Source organism: Rhincodon typus, chromosome 32 (genome assembly GCF_021869965.1).
Source record: "Rhincodon typus isolate 14 chromosome 32, sRhiTyp1.1, whole genome shotgun sequence".
NCBI classification, from domain to species: Eukaryota; Metazoa; Chordata; class Chondrichthyes; order Orectolobiformes; family Rhincodontidae; genus Rhincodon; species Rhincodon typus.
The window spans coordinates 4,697,029-4,715,810 of record NC_063363.1 but is presented as its reverse complement, the minus strand read 5'-3'; the positions used below and the strand labels follow the sequence as shown (position 1 = coordinate 4,715,810).

General features: G+C 43.5%; 1 protein-coding gene across 1 annotated transcript in view; it reads right to left on the bottom strand.

Annotated features, from left to right (window-relative positions):
• Positions 1-18,782, bottom strand: part of LOC109920827 (pleckstrin homology-like domain family B member 1) — a 132,289-nt gene that overhangs the window by 53,558 nt on the left and 59,949 nt on the right. Inside the window, exons 2-3 of the mRNA XM_048615352.1 lie at positions 9,659-9,760; positions 2,339-2,462 (exon numbers count right to left, since the gene is read on the bottom strand). Of these exons, the coding sequence (XP_048471309.1) occupies positions 2,339-2,462; positions 9,659-9,760 (226 nt within the window). The remainder of the gene's footprint in view (positions 1-2,338; positions 2,463-9,658; positions 9,761-18,782) is intronic.

Sequence of the window (18,782 nt, the reverse complement as noted above, 5' to 3'; positions counted from 1 at the left end):
CACACACTCACATACACATGCACACGCATATTTACTTGCAGACACATATAAGCACTCACAAACATACACACACACACATATATGAACAGACGCACAGATATATGCACTCAGATACACTGAATCAGACATACGCTGACATAGACAGACACACACAGATGGATTCACTGTCATTGACAAACACACACACACACACACACACACACACACATACAAACAGAAAAGAGTCCTAAAACATAATTCAATGCAATAGCTTTGAAGTGGAGTCATTTTAGTGATATAGGAAGCATGGCAGTTAATTTGTACACAGCAAGCTCCCACCAACAGGAACATGTGATGTCCATATAATCTGGCCTCAGTGAAGTTGTTTGAGAGATAAATATTAGCCCCAGGCCACTAAGAATATCCTTCAGAATAACACCATTAGATATTTTCATTCTACCCTCGGAGAGAAGGCAGTTTAATGCTTCATCCAGAACATGAGCAAACTGTGGAAAAACAAAGACGATTGATGAGAAAAATGTCGATGCAAACAAGGATACAAGAAAATTGACCAGCCAATGTAAACTTCTACATTAGACAGTCACAATTTGTAGCAACCTACAGCACAGGTAATGTGCACAATTTTGCAGGAATGACAAACATTCCAAAATGTACTTTCTTCAAACCTTCACTTACGAGGGACAGAAATGAATAACTTACAGAGCAGCTCTGTGAAGTTTCCCTTGCTCAATTGTTAAAAGTACCACTGAACGTGAAACAATATTGACCTCTCCAGTGAAGCAAACTCTGTGTCTTGTTTGATGTGGAGCCAGAGATTGGGTCTGATAACAGCACATAGACAACGTGTTATCTGTCTCAGCGCCATCCTTCCATTGAAATTTAATCTGATCCTTTAATCTCCTACCCACTCCCCATACCAGCACTAAACTATTTCCCCAAAAGCAAGGGTGGAGCAGCATGCAAGATAAGACAATTTGGACACAAAGATGCCCAGTAGGATGCCTGTAGGTCTTCTCAAAACACAATCAAACAAACTAAAACAAACATGGAATGGAAATGTGTTTAAATTATTCCATTTCGTTTTGTTTCAGAAACTATTTCTCAGTAAGAATCAGGAGAAAATCTCTACACTAAAATGTTAGATTTTTATCCCAGTTTATTAGGAATCCTAATACACTTTCTGTTTCATATTACTTTGACGTTAAAGATTTGGAGGGATTTCCTCTTCCTCCTTCTCACAGGGTCATAGAGACTAAAAAAATTGCCCTTCATGTCTTTTTTAAATCTTTCTCCTCTCACCTTAACAATATGCCCCTGGTCTTAAAATCCCCCACCCAAGGGAAAGACATCACCTTTATCTATACGCCTCATGATCTTATAAATCTCTGTAAAGTCACCTCTCAACCTCCTATGTTCCAGTGAAAAAATGTCCCAACCTATCCAGCCTCTCCTTATAACTCAAACCCTCCCTTCCTTGCAACATCCTGGGGAAATCTCTTTTGAACCCTCTCCAGTTTAATAATGTCCTTCCTATAACAGGGCAACCAGAACTGGACACAGTACTCCAGAAGAGGCTTCGCCAACATCTGAACAACCTCAACATAACACCCCAACTCCTATGATCAAAGATGTAAGCAATGAAGGCAAGCGTGCTAAATGCCTTCTTAACCAGCTGAAATATTTCTGTCACAAACTTCAAGGAATCACGTACTTGCACCCCTAGGTCTCTGTTAACACTATCCAAGGCTATACTTTTAATTGTAGAAGTCCTGCCCTTGTTTGTTCTACCAAAACGCAACACCTTGCATTTATCCAAATTAAACTTCCTCTGCCACTCCTCAGCCCATTGACCCAATTGATCAAGATCTCTTTGCAATCTTAGATAACCTTCTTCACTGTCCACTATACCACAAATGTTGGTGTCATCCATAAACTTACTAACCACGCCTTCTATATTCTCATCTAAATCATTTATGTAAAAACCAAAAGAGAACCCAGCACAGATCCCTGTGAAACACTGCATTAAATTCCAAACGCTGCACAGCTAACAGAGGAGCACTCTTAAAAACTTCTCTCATGCAAAAGTCGAACCAGCATCATCAGAGAGGACCATGAACAGCACAGTTTGAGGGGTTTCTTCCAGCACTGCTCTGCTCAGCTATGTAATAAAAGCAAAATGTTGGAAATCTGAAATAAAAACAGTAAGTGCTGGAGATACTCAGCAGGTCTGGCAGCCTCTGCGGAGAGAGAAACAGCATTAACGTCCTGAGTCCTGGACAGTTCTGATGAAAAGTTCAGCCCCGTACACACCGTCAGCAACTAACCCTTGGCCTCTCACCTTCTTCAAGAGGAAGCAATGTGACAGCAATACTGAGGCGACCACTACCCAGGCTGACCAGGTGAGGTTTGTCCGTCTGTACCTTCAGCCCCTTGCCTGTGTCAATAAGGTCCAGAGGTGTGTTCTGACAGGAAAAGAAGAACAGCATGATGTCAGATGGCTTAGAATAACATAACGACACAAGAAATAGAAGCAGGAGTAATCTCTGGCTCCCTCGAACCTGCTCCTCCACTTCCTACAAACATGGCCAATCTTCTCAGCTTCGCTTTCCTGCCTGATTCCCCACAGCGTCCAAAAGTCGACTCAATTCAGTTTTGAACTGACTCAACGATTGAGCATCGTTGGCTCTCTGAGAGAGAGAATTCCAAAAGTTCACTGTGGGGAATTTTCTCTTCCTCAATTACAAACAGCTGATTCCCAATCCTGACACTCCACTCCTTCATTCTAGATTTTGTGACCAGGAAACAGTCTCTCAGTTGCCATCCTACAGAATGCAATCCTATCAAATACAATCACCTCTTGATCTTCTAAACACCAAGAGACTACAGACCCTTCAACTCCATAGCATAGACAATAGATCTGACATAATTAAAAACAGCATGTGCGCAGATAAGATATTTGGTTTTGGTTCAATTTGGTATGACAGGCATTTATAATGAAAGTTTCCACTGTAGGTGGCCAGCAACCATGATACGTATACTTAGGAGCTCCAATATGACTCAAAATTACTAAAGAAATAAACAAAATTCTCAGTAAGTGTGGTCTGGTGTCCTTTTCAATGCCTACGTTTGAAAATCCTCATTTCCTCAGTTTAAGTGCCCTTGCCCTCTCCTCATTGTGTTACCTCTTCCAGCCCCAAAACCATTACCCCAGCCCCTCCAGCCCCCGGAACACTCCATTTTCACAAGATCTTTGCCCCAGGGTGATTGTCTTAATTTGACTGCAGGAGGTGAAGTTGCCATTAAATAAATCCCAGTGGATCAAGAGCACGTTGGAAATCAATGCGGAGTTTGATATGTTTCTGATGCTGCTAATATGAAGGATATGGAAAGGAAATTACTTGCATTGATATAGCACCTTTCATGACCGAGGACACCTCAAATCTACAACTTTTTGAAGTGTTGTGACCAACGTAAGAAACCCAGCAGTCAATTTACACACAGCAAGATCCCATAAATAGACATAAAATACATAACCAAGCTGTTTAGGAGATTCTGAGTGAGGGATAAATGTTAACCAGGACACCAGGAGAGAACTCGCACTGTTCTGCCAGAGATTCTTCATGGCTACATGAGATGGTATCATCAGCATCAGTTTAATGTCTAATTTAACACTTGGCACTGCCAAGCAGTGCAGTATGTAATGAGAACACTGAGGCTGCAAGACAGATTCCTGAAAGCGGTTTGAACTCACCACCTTCTACTTCAACAGGAATGCCACCCACTGAGTTGGCACCTGCAGTAAAAAGCTATTAGCTTCTCTTTAATAGTGCCCAGGTAATATCTGTCAGCTCGTGTTGCCATGGCAGCTACAAATCCCACAAATTTTGACTCGTCCCCCAGCTGCCAAGGCCTGGCTATGTCTAATAGTTGTTACATTCCTCTGCAATAAACCCCATCACTTTGTTCTTTAGGCTATTTGTTCTAGACTCACATTGTACCTGCCCCAAGAATCTCCAGGCTGACCTGCTGGACAATCCGTCCATTTGCAGCAGAGACAAATCTCATTTTCTGGTTTATCCCCAAGGCTTTCTTCCTACTTGAAAGCACTGACCATTTCTGAATTACTGAGAGCTGTGTTGGTGAGAGTCTGCTTTGTAATCAACCTTTTCAGAGAAGTTATGGCACACCCTCTGGAGCAGGTGGGACTTGAGTCCTAGCCTCCTGGTTCAGAGGCAGGGACACAGTGGTGTGTGTGTGTGAGATTTGTGAGCGATTGTGTGTTTGTCAGTGTGTGTGAGTGTGTGTGTTTGCATGTGAGTCTGTGTGTGTGGATGTGTGTATAAGTGTGTGTGTGTGTGTGTGAATGTGTGTGTGTATGTGTATATATAGTGAGCGTGTGAGTGTGCATGTGTGTGAGTTCATGTGCGAGTGTGTGTGTGAGTGAATGCGCGTGTGGATGTGTGTGTGTGTGAGAGATGTGTGAACGATTGCGTTTGTGTTAGTGTGTGTGTGTGTTTGTTTGAGTGTTAATGTGTGTGTATGTGTATGTGAGCGTGTGTACGTGTGTGTGATTGTGTGAGTATGTATAAATATGCGTGTGCATGTGTATGTGAGTGTGTGTCAGCGTGTGCATGTATGTGTATGTGTATGTGTGAGTGTGATTGTGTGTGTTTGTATGCATCAATGTACATGTTTTGAATGTGCCTGTAAGTATCTTGCGTGTGTAAACTTGTATCTATACAATAACACCCTGTCGTTTACCTTCCCAGAGAATGCTATTTTCACAAATGTCTGTGCCTGAAGTGAAAAGATCATTTTTTCGTCTTTCCCCTGATTTAAAAACTGTGGATTAGCAATGATTAGATTCAATGTGACAAAAGTGTTGCACAGTATCATGCTGATAAACAAATGACAGGTCTTGACCTGTGTGCTTTCACATATATTAAAATCCTTGCCATTAAATTTATTCTGATTTCTTGTTACTGTTTTACAATTGAATAAACAAATGTGTCATTGGTTGAAAAGCACTTTGAGATTTTAAGCTGTAACAGGCATTATCGAAATGCAAGTTCTACCTTTCTTTCTGAAATGTTGTGAGTAATTTTTCACAGAGTTGTAAATGTTCCTGATATTGTTTAAATTTGCGAAGCGAGCACCCTCTGAGCATCATGTAGAAACGTGGTGATCGGAGATTATCTTTCCATCCCTTGATGAGGACAGTGGGACACACTATCTACAAATTAAGAGCTGCACTAATAAGATTAACATTATCCCAATACAGCGAATCTGATTTGGAACACAATAGAGTGATGAAAGATAGTTTTTGCAGTCAGTACATGCAATGGTGTATCAGTTGCATGCATTAATGGTGTTGAGATGGAGGTGTTTGTGAGCTTCAAGTACCTGGAAATAAATGTCACCAACAATCCATCCTGGTCCATCCATGTTGACACGACGGTCAAGAACACACCAACGTCTCTGCTTCCTCATGAGGCTAAGGAAATTCGGCATGTTCACAAAGACTGTTATAGATGCACCATAGAAAGCATTCTATTTGGATGCATCACTGCTTGGTATGGGGAACTGCTCTGCCCAAGATGGCAAGAAATTACAGAGTCGTGAGCACAGCCCAGACCAACACACAACCAGACTTCCTTCCATTGACTGGTTGGACCAAACGGTCAGTTTCCATGCTGTATGACTCTATGACTCTATCTACACGTTCCACTACACTTCCTGCTCCATCTACACTTCCTGCTTCCTGCAACCAACAAAATCAAAGGTCCCTCCTACCTTGTTTATACTCTCTTTCACCCTCTTCCATCAGGCAGAAGATACAAAAGTTTGAAAACACGTACCAACAGATTTAAGAACAGGTTCATCCCCACTGTTATCAGAGTTATGAACAGACCTCTCATATATTGGAGTTGATCTTTCTCTGCACCTTCTCTGTAGCTATAACAAGATATTCTGCATGAGGTTGTAGACATGCTCACCAAGCCGCTGGGTTTCGTTGTAAACGTTTTGTCACCCTGCAATGTAACATCGTCAGTGCACCTCCGGTGAAGCGTTGGTGTTCTGTCCCACTTGTTATTTATCTGCCTCGGTTTACTGCGGTGGTTGGTATTACTTCAGGTCCTGTTTCTCAGTGGTTTGTACACAGCGTCTAATTCAATGTGTTTGTTGATGGAGTTCCGGTTGGAATGCCAGGCCTCCAGGAATTCCTTGGCGTGTCTGTGTTTGGTGTGTGCGATTATGGATGTGTTGTCCCAGTCAAATTTGTGACCCTTGTTGTCCGTGTGTAGTAAGACCAGTGAGAATTGGTCGCATCTCTTGGTGGCTAGTTGTGTTCATGTATCCTTATTGTCAGTTTTCTTCCAGTTTGACCTATGCATTGTTTCTCACAGTCATCGCATGGTATTTTGTATATTACACCGGTTTTGCTGGTTTTGGGTATGGGATCCTTCACGTTTGTTAGTGGCTGTTGTAGGGTGATTGTTGGTTTGTGGGCTACTCTGATACCTAGGGGTCTTAGTGGTCTTACGGTCATCTCGGATATGTCCTTGATGTACAGTCGGGTGATTAGTGAGTCTGGTCATGTTGTGTCTTCCTGCAATGGTCTATCTTGGGGTAACAGCGGATTGAGCTTTTCGGATATCTATATCTTTTGAAGACTCTGTAAAAGTGCTCCTGTTTTGCTCTGCGTAGTTCCGGGTTGCTGCAGTGTGTTGTGGCTCATTTAAATAGTGTCCTGATGCAGCTCCATTTATGGGTGTTGGGGAGGTTGCTGGTGTAAGTAAGTATCTGGTCGTTTTGTATGGTCTTTCTGTATGCGCTAGTCTGGAGTTCCCTGTTGTTTTTGGGTTCTACCATTATGTCCAGGAAGGGTAATCGGTTATTGTTCTCTCCTTATTTTGTGAATTTTATCCCAGTGAGGATGTTGTTTAAGTCTCAAGAACTTTAAACTATGTTCTGCATTCTGGTGTATTATCTTGATGTACTTGTGTAAGGTATGATTTGTACGGTTAACACACAAAACAATACTTTTCACTGTATCTTGGTACACGTGACAATAATAAATCAAATCAACCAACTCACTCAACAGACGGACAGACACAGCATTGTTCAGTATCAGGGATGGCATCTGTGGAAATGCTGATATCTGTATTTAATCAGCAGCTGCAGGGACCACGAGACAGCATTGTGGGCAAAGTGGGAAATCGCATTTAACAATGTAATTCACTCTGCGCTGAGCTGTCACTCACTGGGTGTTCAAATCTCACTGCAGAGATCTGAGCATGTAACCATGACTGACAGTCCAGGGCCAGTAACAGGGAGTGCTGTGCTGTTGAGGATGCAGACTCCTGGGTGAGGTACTGAACTCAAAGACCTTACTGGTCTTGCCAACATGTGACTCCAGACCCGTAATAATGTGGCTTCACTCCCAGTTGCCCTGTAACAAGTTACTAGGTTCAAGGTCAGATAGAGATGGGCAATAAATGTTTGCCTTGTAAGTTACACCCACACCCCATGAAAAAATAACATGACTGGGATGCCGCTTGTCTGAGTTTCCCTTGATGTGAATTTTGGTTGCTATTTAACACAGACTGTGTCTTTTTAAAAATTTAGCCCAGATAGGTACATAAATTATTTGGTTTATATGGTTTCAAGTCAAATGTTGTGGAATGGGTACCTAAAGTAACTCTCCAAATTCAGTTTTGGACAACATTCATCAACTGAGTATGGGTCACAGCAGAGACAAGTTAATTACATACAAACATACAAACTAAAAGCACACATAGATCATTCAGCCCCTCAAGTCTGCTCCGCCATTCCATAATAGTCATAGAATATTACAGCATAGAATGAGGCCATGTGGTCCATCATGTCCATGCCAGTCATCAAGCACCAATCTATTCTAATTCCATTTCCCAGCTCTTGGCCCATAGCCTTTTGGCTGTGACATTTCAAGTGTTCATCTAAATACTTCCTAAATGTTACAATGGTTCCTGCCTCTGTCAAAATTAAAAATTCCCCCTTTTTCTCTGTCTTAAATGGGAGGCCACCTTTTGTTTAAACAGTGCCTCCCAGTCATTGTCTCTCCCACAAGTAACATCATCCTTTCTTCACCTGTTTCTTCCTTAAAAGTTTTATCTCTACTTTACCAGCACCTGTTATGAAAGTCACACTTGTTTTTTTTTATACTTTAGAAAAGAACAAAATTATCTGCACTTTTACAGCTGCTTGCACTATTTCAGAATGTGCCAAAGGTTTTCAGTGGGACATAGATGTTGGAGAGAATGAGAGACAGACCAATCAGCATCCAGTTCATGCAAGCAACAACGAGATAACACAAAAACCTGCTTTAGTGACTGCACACAGAGAAAAACTGTATTTTCATGGCACCTTCACAATATCACATTTGGTGACAGAGCATTTTACATAAATGCCAAAGATACTCAGCAGTCAATTTGCACACAGGATACTCTTGCTAACAATAATAATGATGTGGAGGTGCCTGTGTTAGACTGGCTTGGACAGGAATAGAAGTCACATGACACCAGGTTATAGTCCAACTGGTTTATTTGAAGTCACAACCTTTCGGAGCACTGCCCTTTGTCAGGTGAAGTGAAGGGAAGCACACATTTGTACTATCTTTTGATCTCACTGCCTATAAATTCTGTGCCTGTGTGCTTCCCTTCACTTCACCTGATGAAGGAGCAGAGCTCCGAAAGCTTGTGATTTCGAGTAAACCTGTTGGGCTATAGCCTGGTGTCATATGACTTCTGACCTTAACAATAATAAGTCTGACCATATAATATGTTTAAGGGGAATTAGTTATGGAAAAATATTAACCAGGAGACCAGGAAGGACCCTCCTCCTCTTCCTCAAGATAGTGGCATGGGATTCTTTATGTCTAGGTGAGAATGATAATGTCTCATCAATGTCTCATCGACTCTTATACCTAGCATGTTATTTCAGACATTTGGTTTATCTCCAGCACCACTTTATTTTCAATATTTTGTAATTATCTCTCTGCCTTATTTAATCAGATTGTAGGTGATCCCTTTGCTTGTTATTCAGCTGTTGGCACTTTACTCACACCATCTGACACTCTTGATCATCTGCAAAGACTTATTATTCGACACTCCACTCATACCAGTTGTATGATCTTTTGATCTCTGTGTCCTTGATCCCTCTGCCTATAAATTCTGTGTCTGTGCACTGCTCTTTCACTTCACCTGACGAAGGGGCTGCACTCTGAAAGCTTGTGATTGCAAATAAACCTATTGGACTATAACCTGGTGTCATGTGGCTTCTGACTTTGTGCACACAATGTCTCATCTGGTAGGCAGCACCTCTGGCAGTGCAGCACTCCTTTCAGTACCACACTGGCAGTATTGATCTGGATTGTGTGCTCACGTCCAATATACAGCTTTAAGTGTTGAGAGTGTTCGACACTGAGTCACGGCTGACAGAATTACAATGAAACTGAACCAGGTGATGAAGTGGCTGTGGTGATATTTTATACTTCACTGGACCTCATTGTAAATTAGTCTATCTCAGAATCTGCTGTCTGTGCTACTTTGACCAAAGATCAAACCGACTGCAAATATACAAGTTCAGTCACTGTTATTGCTCAGCTAGCCCGTCTTACCTGAATGATTTTCTGTGATTTTTTGGTTTGGCTAACCGTGTTTCTGTTTGTTTTGTCCATGATCGCGTCATTTACAATTGCTCCTTCACACTCCTGGATATCCTGAAAGGAAAAGAGAAGAGTAAATGTTACTTTTGTTTAAATTCTCACATTGTGCACTTCCCAGGATTTCTTCATACAGTACTCTCAGCTGTCAATTAATGGACTGGGGAGTCAAATCCCACTCCCCCCACAGAATTGAGCGCAAAGTCTAGACTGACATCCCAGTGCACTACTGAGGGGGTGCTGTATTGTCCTCAGTGCTGTCTTTCGAATAAGACATTAAACTGAGACTGGTCTTCCCTCTCAAGTGCCACTTATTTGAAGAAGAGCAGGAGATTTCTCCTCTATAAACATTACAACAGAAACCTACTTTAGGCTAAATAAAATCCAAAAGGACTGCGGATGCTGTAAATCAGGAACAAAACCAGAAGTTGCTGGAAAAGCTCAGCAGGTCTGGCAGCATCTGTGAAGAAAAAATCAGAGTTAACATTTCGAGTCCTGTGACCCTTCCTCAGAACTAGTTCCTGGACCTGAAACGTCAACTCTGATTTTTTTCTTCACAGTTGCTACAAGACCTGCTGAGCTGTTCCAGTAACTTTTGTTTTTAAACCTATTTTAGGCTCTGGGTACAAACTCTGATAGTTCACTTCCCCCAATCCTGCTGTCTATGCTGAGTCTAATTGTCATTGGTAGAGGACAGACCACGAGAGAGACTTAAGTAGAAGAGCCATTTGTCTTCCATAACCAAGTGTAGTTTACTGCACGATAGCAATAGATACAATCAACTGATTAGGCAAAACCACAAGTATCAGGAGCCTGGGATGACCTGTCTATCTCCCTCAGGACTTTATAGAAACCTGCCCTTTTCTCCATCATAACACCAAGTGACATCATCAAATTGGGTGGAACTTAATGTAATTTCAACATATTTCAGAACCCTTACGTTACACAACGCTGTAATCCTTCAGCGCTGCCGTAACCTGTCAGCATCAATGTTGTACTCATATTTAAATTAGAGCTTAACCCACACTCTTTGTGATTCAGGGGAGTTAGTGTTACCAAACTGATATTGATGAAAATAAATCAAATGGAAGAAAGACTGGTCAGTATATTGCAGTTGGCTGTGGTTTTTGAGAATAAATCAGCTGATACAGGCTATCTCCCACATTTGGGCCTCATTTATTATCAAAGGTTGTTCCTCAGAGAGCAGGAGGTATACATTCGAAAGGCAACTTCCATTCTTCATATCAAACTTGAAACATTAACTTTGTTTCTCTCTCTACACATGCTGCCAGACCTGCTGAGTTTCTCCAGCACTTTCCATTTTTGTCTCAGATTCCCAGCATTTGCAGGATTTTGCTTGTATACCCTTCAGAGGTCAGGGTTACGTCTGGATACAGACACTCAAGAGGGTGCAAGAAAAGATTGACCGTGATGCTAGCAGAACTGAGAGTTTATATAAACATCAGGAAAGCTGAACAGGCTGGAGCTGTTTTCTCCAGAAAAGAGAAGACTCACAGGTCCTGTTAGAAGTCTTTAAAATAATGAAAAGGCTTCGTATGATAAAGAGAGAGAATAGGTTTCTGTTTGTAACCAGAAATAGAAGACCCTCACTAATAAATTTAATCAGGAATTCAGGATAATCCTCTTCATCCAGGGACTGGGGAGAAGGTAGAACCTGCTCCTGCAAGGGCTGGTTGAGTGAACAGTATTGATGTGTGTAGAGGAAGCTAAATAAACACACAAGGTAAAAGGGAATTTTTCAAATAATAATAATGATAAAAACAACTACAAGATAAAGTCAGGAAGCCAGAGGCTTGAGGGGAGCATGGACACCCAAGTGACTGACCTGTTCCTGTGCTGTGACTTCTCCTCAATTATTTTATTTTATATCCAACTGGATGAACAATAGACAGGAGCCACACATTTCCAACAGTCCTAATGGAATCTCTCAGGGTCTGGATACCATCAGAAGTATAGAATTCCCCATCTTATAAAGGATTGTGCACACAGTGTTAGGATGAGGATTCGTTTGTTCAGATCCCTTTCAGACTAGGCATGGGTATATATGAACTCCTGGACTGGTTTTGACAGCTGGAAGTTGGTTAGAGAGAAATGTCTTCTCAGTTGGCTCTAGGATACTTATTTCCTTGATGATTCCAAAGTAAGGGATCAGTTGCGAGGTTTCTGAGCCCAGAATCTTTGGGTACTACATCTGTATGGGACACGCAGGACAGACAAGTGACTCCAGGTCCCATTTATACATCACCCACCACCCCCCCAACCACTCACTCACCTACACTGGCTCCAAGTCCAGCCACACATTGATGTTATGATCCTAATCCATCTTTTCAAATCCGTCTATGCTCTCTTCCCAGTCCTATCACTGTAACCTTGTCTAGCCCCACAAACGCTCTCAATCTCTGTGCTCCACTCATTCTCGCCTCCTGCACATCGTCAGTTCCAACATCCCCACCCACTGGAAGTCTTGTCATCACCTGCTGAGGCTCGGAGCTCAGGGATTGAGGGGAGGTATTGGTATAGTTGACCTAGTAATCCAGAGCTCCAGCTGATGCCCTGGGGCCATAGATCCAAATCCCATAGATGGCAGATGGTGAAATTTGGTATCAGTAAAAATCTGGAATTTAAGAAAAAAAAACTAGCCTAACACAGACCACTGTCATAAAAATCCAGCTGGTTCACTAATGCCCTTTAGAATAGTGCGTCTCCCTAACAAAGAACTGGAGATCTGAAACAAAAACAGAAACTGCTGGAGAAACTTTGGCAGCACCTGTGAGAGAGGAAGTGAGGTTAATGTTTTTGATTGTGATCTTTTTTGTCCCATACCTGCCTGTCTGAATTCCACGTGACTCCAGACCCACAGCAATGTGGTTGGCCCTTAAGTGTCCTGTGAGTAATTAGAGATGGATAATTAATGCCAGCCTAACCAGCAATGCTCACATCCTATGGCCGGATTTTTTTTGAAAAACCCTTCCTAAAGGATTGCTGTCCCTGAGGAAGTGAAGATTTGATCGACGTGTTCAAACTTTTGAGAGGTCTGGACAGAAGAGAAAGTGAGAAACTGTTCCCATTAATGAACAAACCAAGAATGAGAGGGCGTAGATTTAAACACCAGGTGAAACCTTTTTTATACAGTCAGTGTGCAGGGCCTGGAAAAGGTCCTTCTTGTGGCTCAGTGGTAGTGTCCCTACCCCTGAAACAGGAAAAGGACCTGGTTTCAAATCCCACCTGCTCCAGAGGTGTGCAATAACATCACTGAACAAGCTGATTAGGAAAAATAGGTTAGTAAAATCTTTTATTTTTTTAAATTTAGGGTATGGAATGTGCTGCCTAGGAGTGAGGGCAGGTTCAACCAAGGCATTTGAGAGGGAATTGGATTGTTTTCGGAAAAGGAAGAAGGTGCAGGGTTATGGGAAGAAAGTGGGGAATGAATTGTTTCCTTGAAGGGTTAGCGTAGCCTTCCTTCTGATTCTAACTATTCCCCGATGGTGCAATTGTATGATCCAGTTTTCAATCCTTCCAGAGTCACTGAAACATTTCTCCTTTCTGCTGCACGGTTCTGGTAATGAAGAATGAATTCCCGATGTCAATAAACTTTGGTTTACAGTGAAGCCTGTTAATGGTTAAAAGCATTAAACCAGCAGAGACACAAACAGGGATAATCCAGGATATTATTGACCAGTGAGCTTTACCTGCCGAAGGAGCGGTGCTCTGAAAGCTCGTGATTTCAAATAAACCTGTTGGAATATAACCTGGCGCTGTGTGACCTCTGACTTTGTCCACCCCAGTCCAACACCAGCACCTCCACATCAAGTGAGCTTTACATCAGTGGTCGGGAAATTATTGGAAAAAATTCTTATAGACAGGATTTACTCGCATTCGGAAAAGAATGGGTTAGGGATAGTCAGTGTGGCATTGTGTAGGGAGGGGACCTTGTCTCACAAATTTGATTGAGCTTTTTGAGGAAGAGATGAAGATGGTTGATGAGGGAGGGGCAGTGTGTGTCGACCATGTGGACTTTACTAAAGCACTTGGCAAGGACCGTCATGGTAGGCTGGTCCAGAAGATTAAGTCACATGAGATTCATAGTGAGTTGGTAAGTTGGATACAAAATTGGCTTGGTCATAGAAGACACAGGGTAGCTGTGGAGGGGTGCATTTCTGACTGGAGATCTGTGTCCTGTGGTGTTCCACAAAGTTCCGTACCGGGACCTCTGTTGTTTGTAATTTATATAAATAATTTGGATAAAAATGTAGGTGGTCTGATTAGTAAATTTGCAGACGACATGAAAATTGGTGGAGTTGTGGATAGTGAGGAAGGTTTTCAAAGCATACAATAGGATACAGATCAGCTGGAAAGTTGGGTGGAGAAATGGCAGCTGGAGTTTAATCCGGGCAAGTGTCAGGTGATGTATTTTGGGAGGTCAAATGCGAGAGAAAAGTATACAGTAAATGGCAGGATCCCTCGGAAGTTTGAGTCCTTCTGCAATTGATTTGTTTTCACTCGAGTGTCGGAGGCTAAGGGGCGAACTAATAGAAGTATATAAGATTAAGAGAGGCATGGATAGGGCAAAATCTTTTACCCAGCGTGGAAATGTCAAATACTGGGGGACACAGGTTTAAGATGGGAGCGGAAAAGTTGAAAGGAGACATGAGAGGAAAGTTTTGTACACAATGGTTGGTAAGCCCCTGGAACTCACTGCTGGGGGAAGAGGTAGAAGCAGATAGTATAGCTACATTTAAGAGAGATAGTAAGAACTGCCAATGCTGGAGTCAGAGATAACACAGTGTGGAACTGGAGGAACACAACTGGTCAGGCAGCATCAGAGGCAGCAGGAAAGCTGACGTTTCAGGTCGGGACCCTTCTGCAGAAATTTGAGAAGGGTCCCAACCCGAAACATCAACTCTCCTGCTCCTCTGATACTGCCTGGCCTGTTGTTTTCCTCCAGCTCCACACTGTGTTACCTATAGGTACGTTTAAGGGGCATTCAGATAGACACATGAACAAGGAGGAAACAGAGGGATACAGACCGTACGCAGGCAGCTAGGATTAGTTTCGAATGGCATCACCGTTGGCAGAAACCTGGTGGGTAAAGGGCCTACTTAGGTACTGTTTTATGTACAACCCTGTTCAGATTAGACAGGTCTATCAGTTATTAACAAACCACATGGGTTAAATACCTTCCCTTTAAAAAAACAGAGTCAGTGACAGGCATCCTATAAACCAGCTGATGGCATTTTGCACAAGGAGAAAGTAAATCTTCAATCCACATGAGCCGAGGAAATGCAAAGCGAGTTAAGTATTTTCCTCCTGCTGTTTAGTATTTCCAAACACAGCTGTTAGATTCCCCACCCAGCACCAGGCCTTTCCCACTCTTCTAGCTCTCCACACTGCACAGACATGGACTGGTGACAGACCATGACGGAGTTCGGTTGCCACGGCAACACAGCAGCAACAACACAGCAACACTGCTTGCAACAGTTTTAATGAGGGGATTTGATAATAGAAGGAATTATCAGTGCAGTCACCAGAGACTCAGGGAGTAAGCGAACCACAGGGAGAAGCACAGATTACACCAAACCCTTCCCGTCGTGCTCCCTATGAAACCACGACGTGTGTGAATGCAACTATTCAGACTCAAATCCTTTCAGGTTGCTCTGACTCATCATCCCAATTACACAGAGCAGTTGTATGTGAAAGAAGAAGGATCTTGCATTCGTGTGGCACCCTGCACAGCCTCAGGATATTGGAAAGTGCTTCATAGCCAGTACAGTGCTCGCTCTACTGTTCTACCGTAGCAAAGATGGCAGCCAATTTTTCTTTTATTCATTCACAGGATGAGTGCGTCGCTGGCTAGGTGGCATTTATTGCCCATCCCTAATTGCCCAAGGGGGCAGTTAAGAGTCAACCATTTGGGCACAGCAAGCTCCCACTAACAGCTAAAAGCAAAATTCTGCAGATGCTGGAAATCTGAATCAAAAACAGTAGTTGCTGGAGAAACTCAGCAGATCTGGCAGCATCTGTGGAGACAGAGACAGAGTTAATGTTCGAGTGTAATATGTCTCTTCTTCTGAAGACAAACAGCAGTGTGGTCATAACCACTCCACTTTTGGAATGTTGATCAAGAGATCAATATTGGCCAGAACAAAGCAAAAGCTCCTGTTTCTCTTCGAAACACCGGCCATTGGATTTTTTACAAGCATCTGAGAGGGCAGGCAGTTTGACATCCACACAATAAGCTGGCATTTCAGCCAGTGCAGCACTCAGTAGAGGTGCTATATAAATGCAATGTAAATAAGTGCATCTGTTCTCGAGACAGATCGGGTCTTGGGAGAGACTGAGTTGGAAAACAAAGACCAGGTCTCCAGTGAAAGCAGCAGAGAGTGAATGTGAGAGCACAAGGTGGTCAGGACTGGGTTTAATCCATGGGCTCCAGCTTGAACTCATTCACTGACTCACAGAGAAGCTACCAAAGATAACTAGGAGGCATGGCACAAAGAAGCATAGAAAATAGGAGCAGGAGTAGGCCATTCAACCCTTCCAGGCTGCTCTACCTTTAATATGAGATAACAAGGTGTCGAGCTGGATGAACACAGCAGGCCAAGTAGCATCAGAGGAGCGGGAAAGCTGACGTTTCGGGTCTGGACCTTCTTCAGAAATGGAGGAGGGGAAGGGGGCTCTGAAATAAATAGGGAGAGAGGGTGAGGCAGATGGAAGATGGATAAAGGAGCAGATAGGTGGAGAGGAGACAGACAGGTCAAAGAAGTGGGGATGGAGCCAGTAAAGGTGAGTGTAGGTGGGGAGTTAGGGTGGGGGTTGGTCAGTCCAGGGAAGACGGACAGGTCAAGGAGGCGGGATAAGGTTGGTAGGTAGAGGTGGGGGTGGAGGTTGAGGTGGGAGGAGGGGATAGGTGGGAGGAAGAACAGGTTAGGGAGGCGGGGACGAGCTGGGCTGGTTTTGGGATGCGGTAGGGGGAATGGAGATTTTGAAGCTTGTGAAGTCCACATTGGTACCATTGGGCTGCAGGGTTCCCAGGCGGAATATGAGGTGCTGTTCCTGCAACCTTCGGGCGGCATCGTTGTGGCACTGCAGGAGGCCGAGGATGGACATGTCGCCCAAGGAGTGGGAGGGGGAGTTGAAATGGTTCGCGACTGGGAGGTGCAGTTGTTTGTTGCGAACCGAGCGTAGGTGTTCCGCAAAGCGGTCTCCAAGCCTCCGCCTTGGTTTCCGCAATGTAGAGGAGGCCACATCGGGAACAGCGGATACAGTATACCACATTAGCAGATGTGCATGTTTGATGTGGAAGGTCTTTTTAGGGCCTGGGATGGGGGTCATCCCATGATCATCCAACTCGGTGCCCCATTCCCTGCTTTCTCCAGCATATCCTTTGAAAATCCTATCAGCTTCTGTACTGTGCCTAATCACAGCAGGGCTATGTGCGCCCCCTGCAGGAGGCAATCATGGATGACAAATAGACCGATAAATGAAACATGCTGCGGTAATGATTTGATGAAGAGCAGGCCCCCACTCTCATGTATAACACAGTGTGGAGCTGGAGGAACACAGCAGGCCAGGCAGCATCAGAGGAGCAGGAAAGCTGACGTTTCAGGTCGGGACCCTTCTTTCCTGCTCCTCTGATGCTGCCTGGCCTGCTGCATTCCTCCAGCTCCAGTTCTTACTCTCTCCCTCTCATGTCTTCACTTCTCATGGTCTTGCACTTGCATCTTCAGTTCCTCTTAGCCCTCCTCCCACTTTGAACTGCAAGTTGCCCATCATCATCATCATTCTCTTTAATCCTCCTTCAAATCACCTCCTTCCTCAAGGTCACATGCCTTAGAATCTGACCAATCCAACCTCGAAACATTTTGCATTGCACTAATGTTGCCTGTTAACTCTACATTGCGACCGTCCTGTACAGCTCACTACCAGAGAACCAGGCTGTGCTTCAAAACAAAAGATTTGACCTGAAAAGTTCTGAGGCTGGCGGGACATGAAGGCCAATTTAATCCACTTTGTAGAATACTTCAAACTGATGTAAATTGAGATTAGATGATATCACGTTAGAAAAACAGACTCCTGACAGATAAATAAATGGCAATGTTAGCATTGCTGCTCTGGTTCAACAACAACAACAAATAGCATTCATATAGTGCACTTCATGTAGTAACACGTCCCAAAGCATTTGACAGGAATGTTATCAAGCACAATTTGACATTGAGCTACATCTAGTGATATCAGGGACAGGTGACTGAAAGCTTAGTCAAACAAGCCTATTTAATAAGTGTTTTAAAGGAGGAGAGTGAGGCGGGGAGGTTTAGGGAGGGAATTACAGAGCTTGGGCCCAGGGAGCTGAAGGTATGGCCACCAACAGTGGAGCGATGAAGATCGGGGCTGAGCAGGAGGAAAGAGCCCAGATATCTCAGAAGGCTGTGGACCTGGAGGAGGTGACAGAGATAGGGAGAGCTGAGATCATGGAAGGTGTTGCAAAGAAAGATGGAAATTTTAAAAGTTGTTGCTGGGTCACAGCAAGAGAGCACAGAGACAGCAATTACCACATTTCAAAACCGGTCAGAGAATTGCTCAGAAAGAGATGGAAAGACATCAGCAAAGTCAGTCCTTTCACTCATTTGTCCATTGGGATGCTGTATCAGTCAGATACTGTCTGTTTCACATAGAATTTATCCTCCAAGGCATCAAGAAATAAAGATTTGAAGGAAAAGGAGAGCATAACTTTACCAAGCTAAACACACACTCCTACTCAAGCTCACACACACCATTGTGGTCATTCTTATAGTGTGCAACACACACTCCAGCACACACACAGATCACCATGCACACACACACCATACACACATACACCAATACGCACACACTTCAACATACACACACACTCCAACACGCACACACACTCCAGCACGCGCACACACTCCAGTACACACACACACTCCAGCACACACACACACTCCAGCACACACACACTCCAGTACACACACGCTCCAGTACACACACACCAACACACACACACACTCCAGCACACACACACTCCAGTACACACACACAC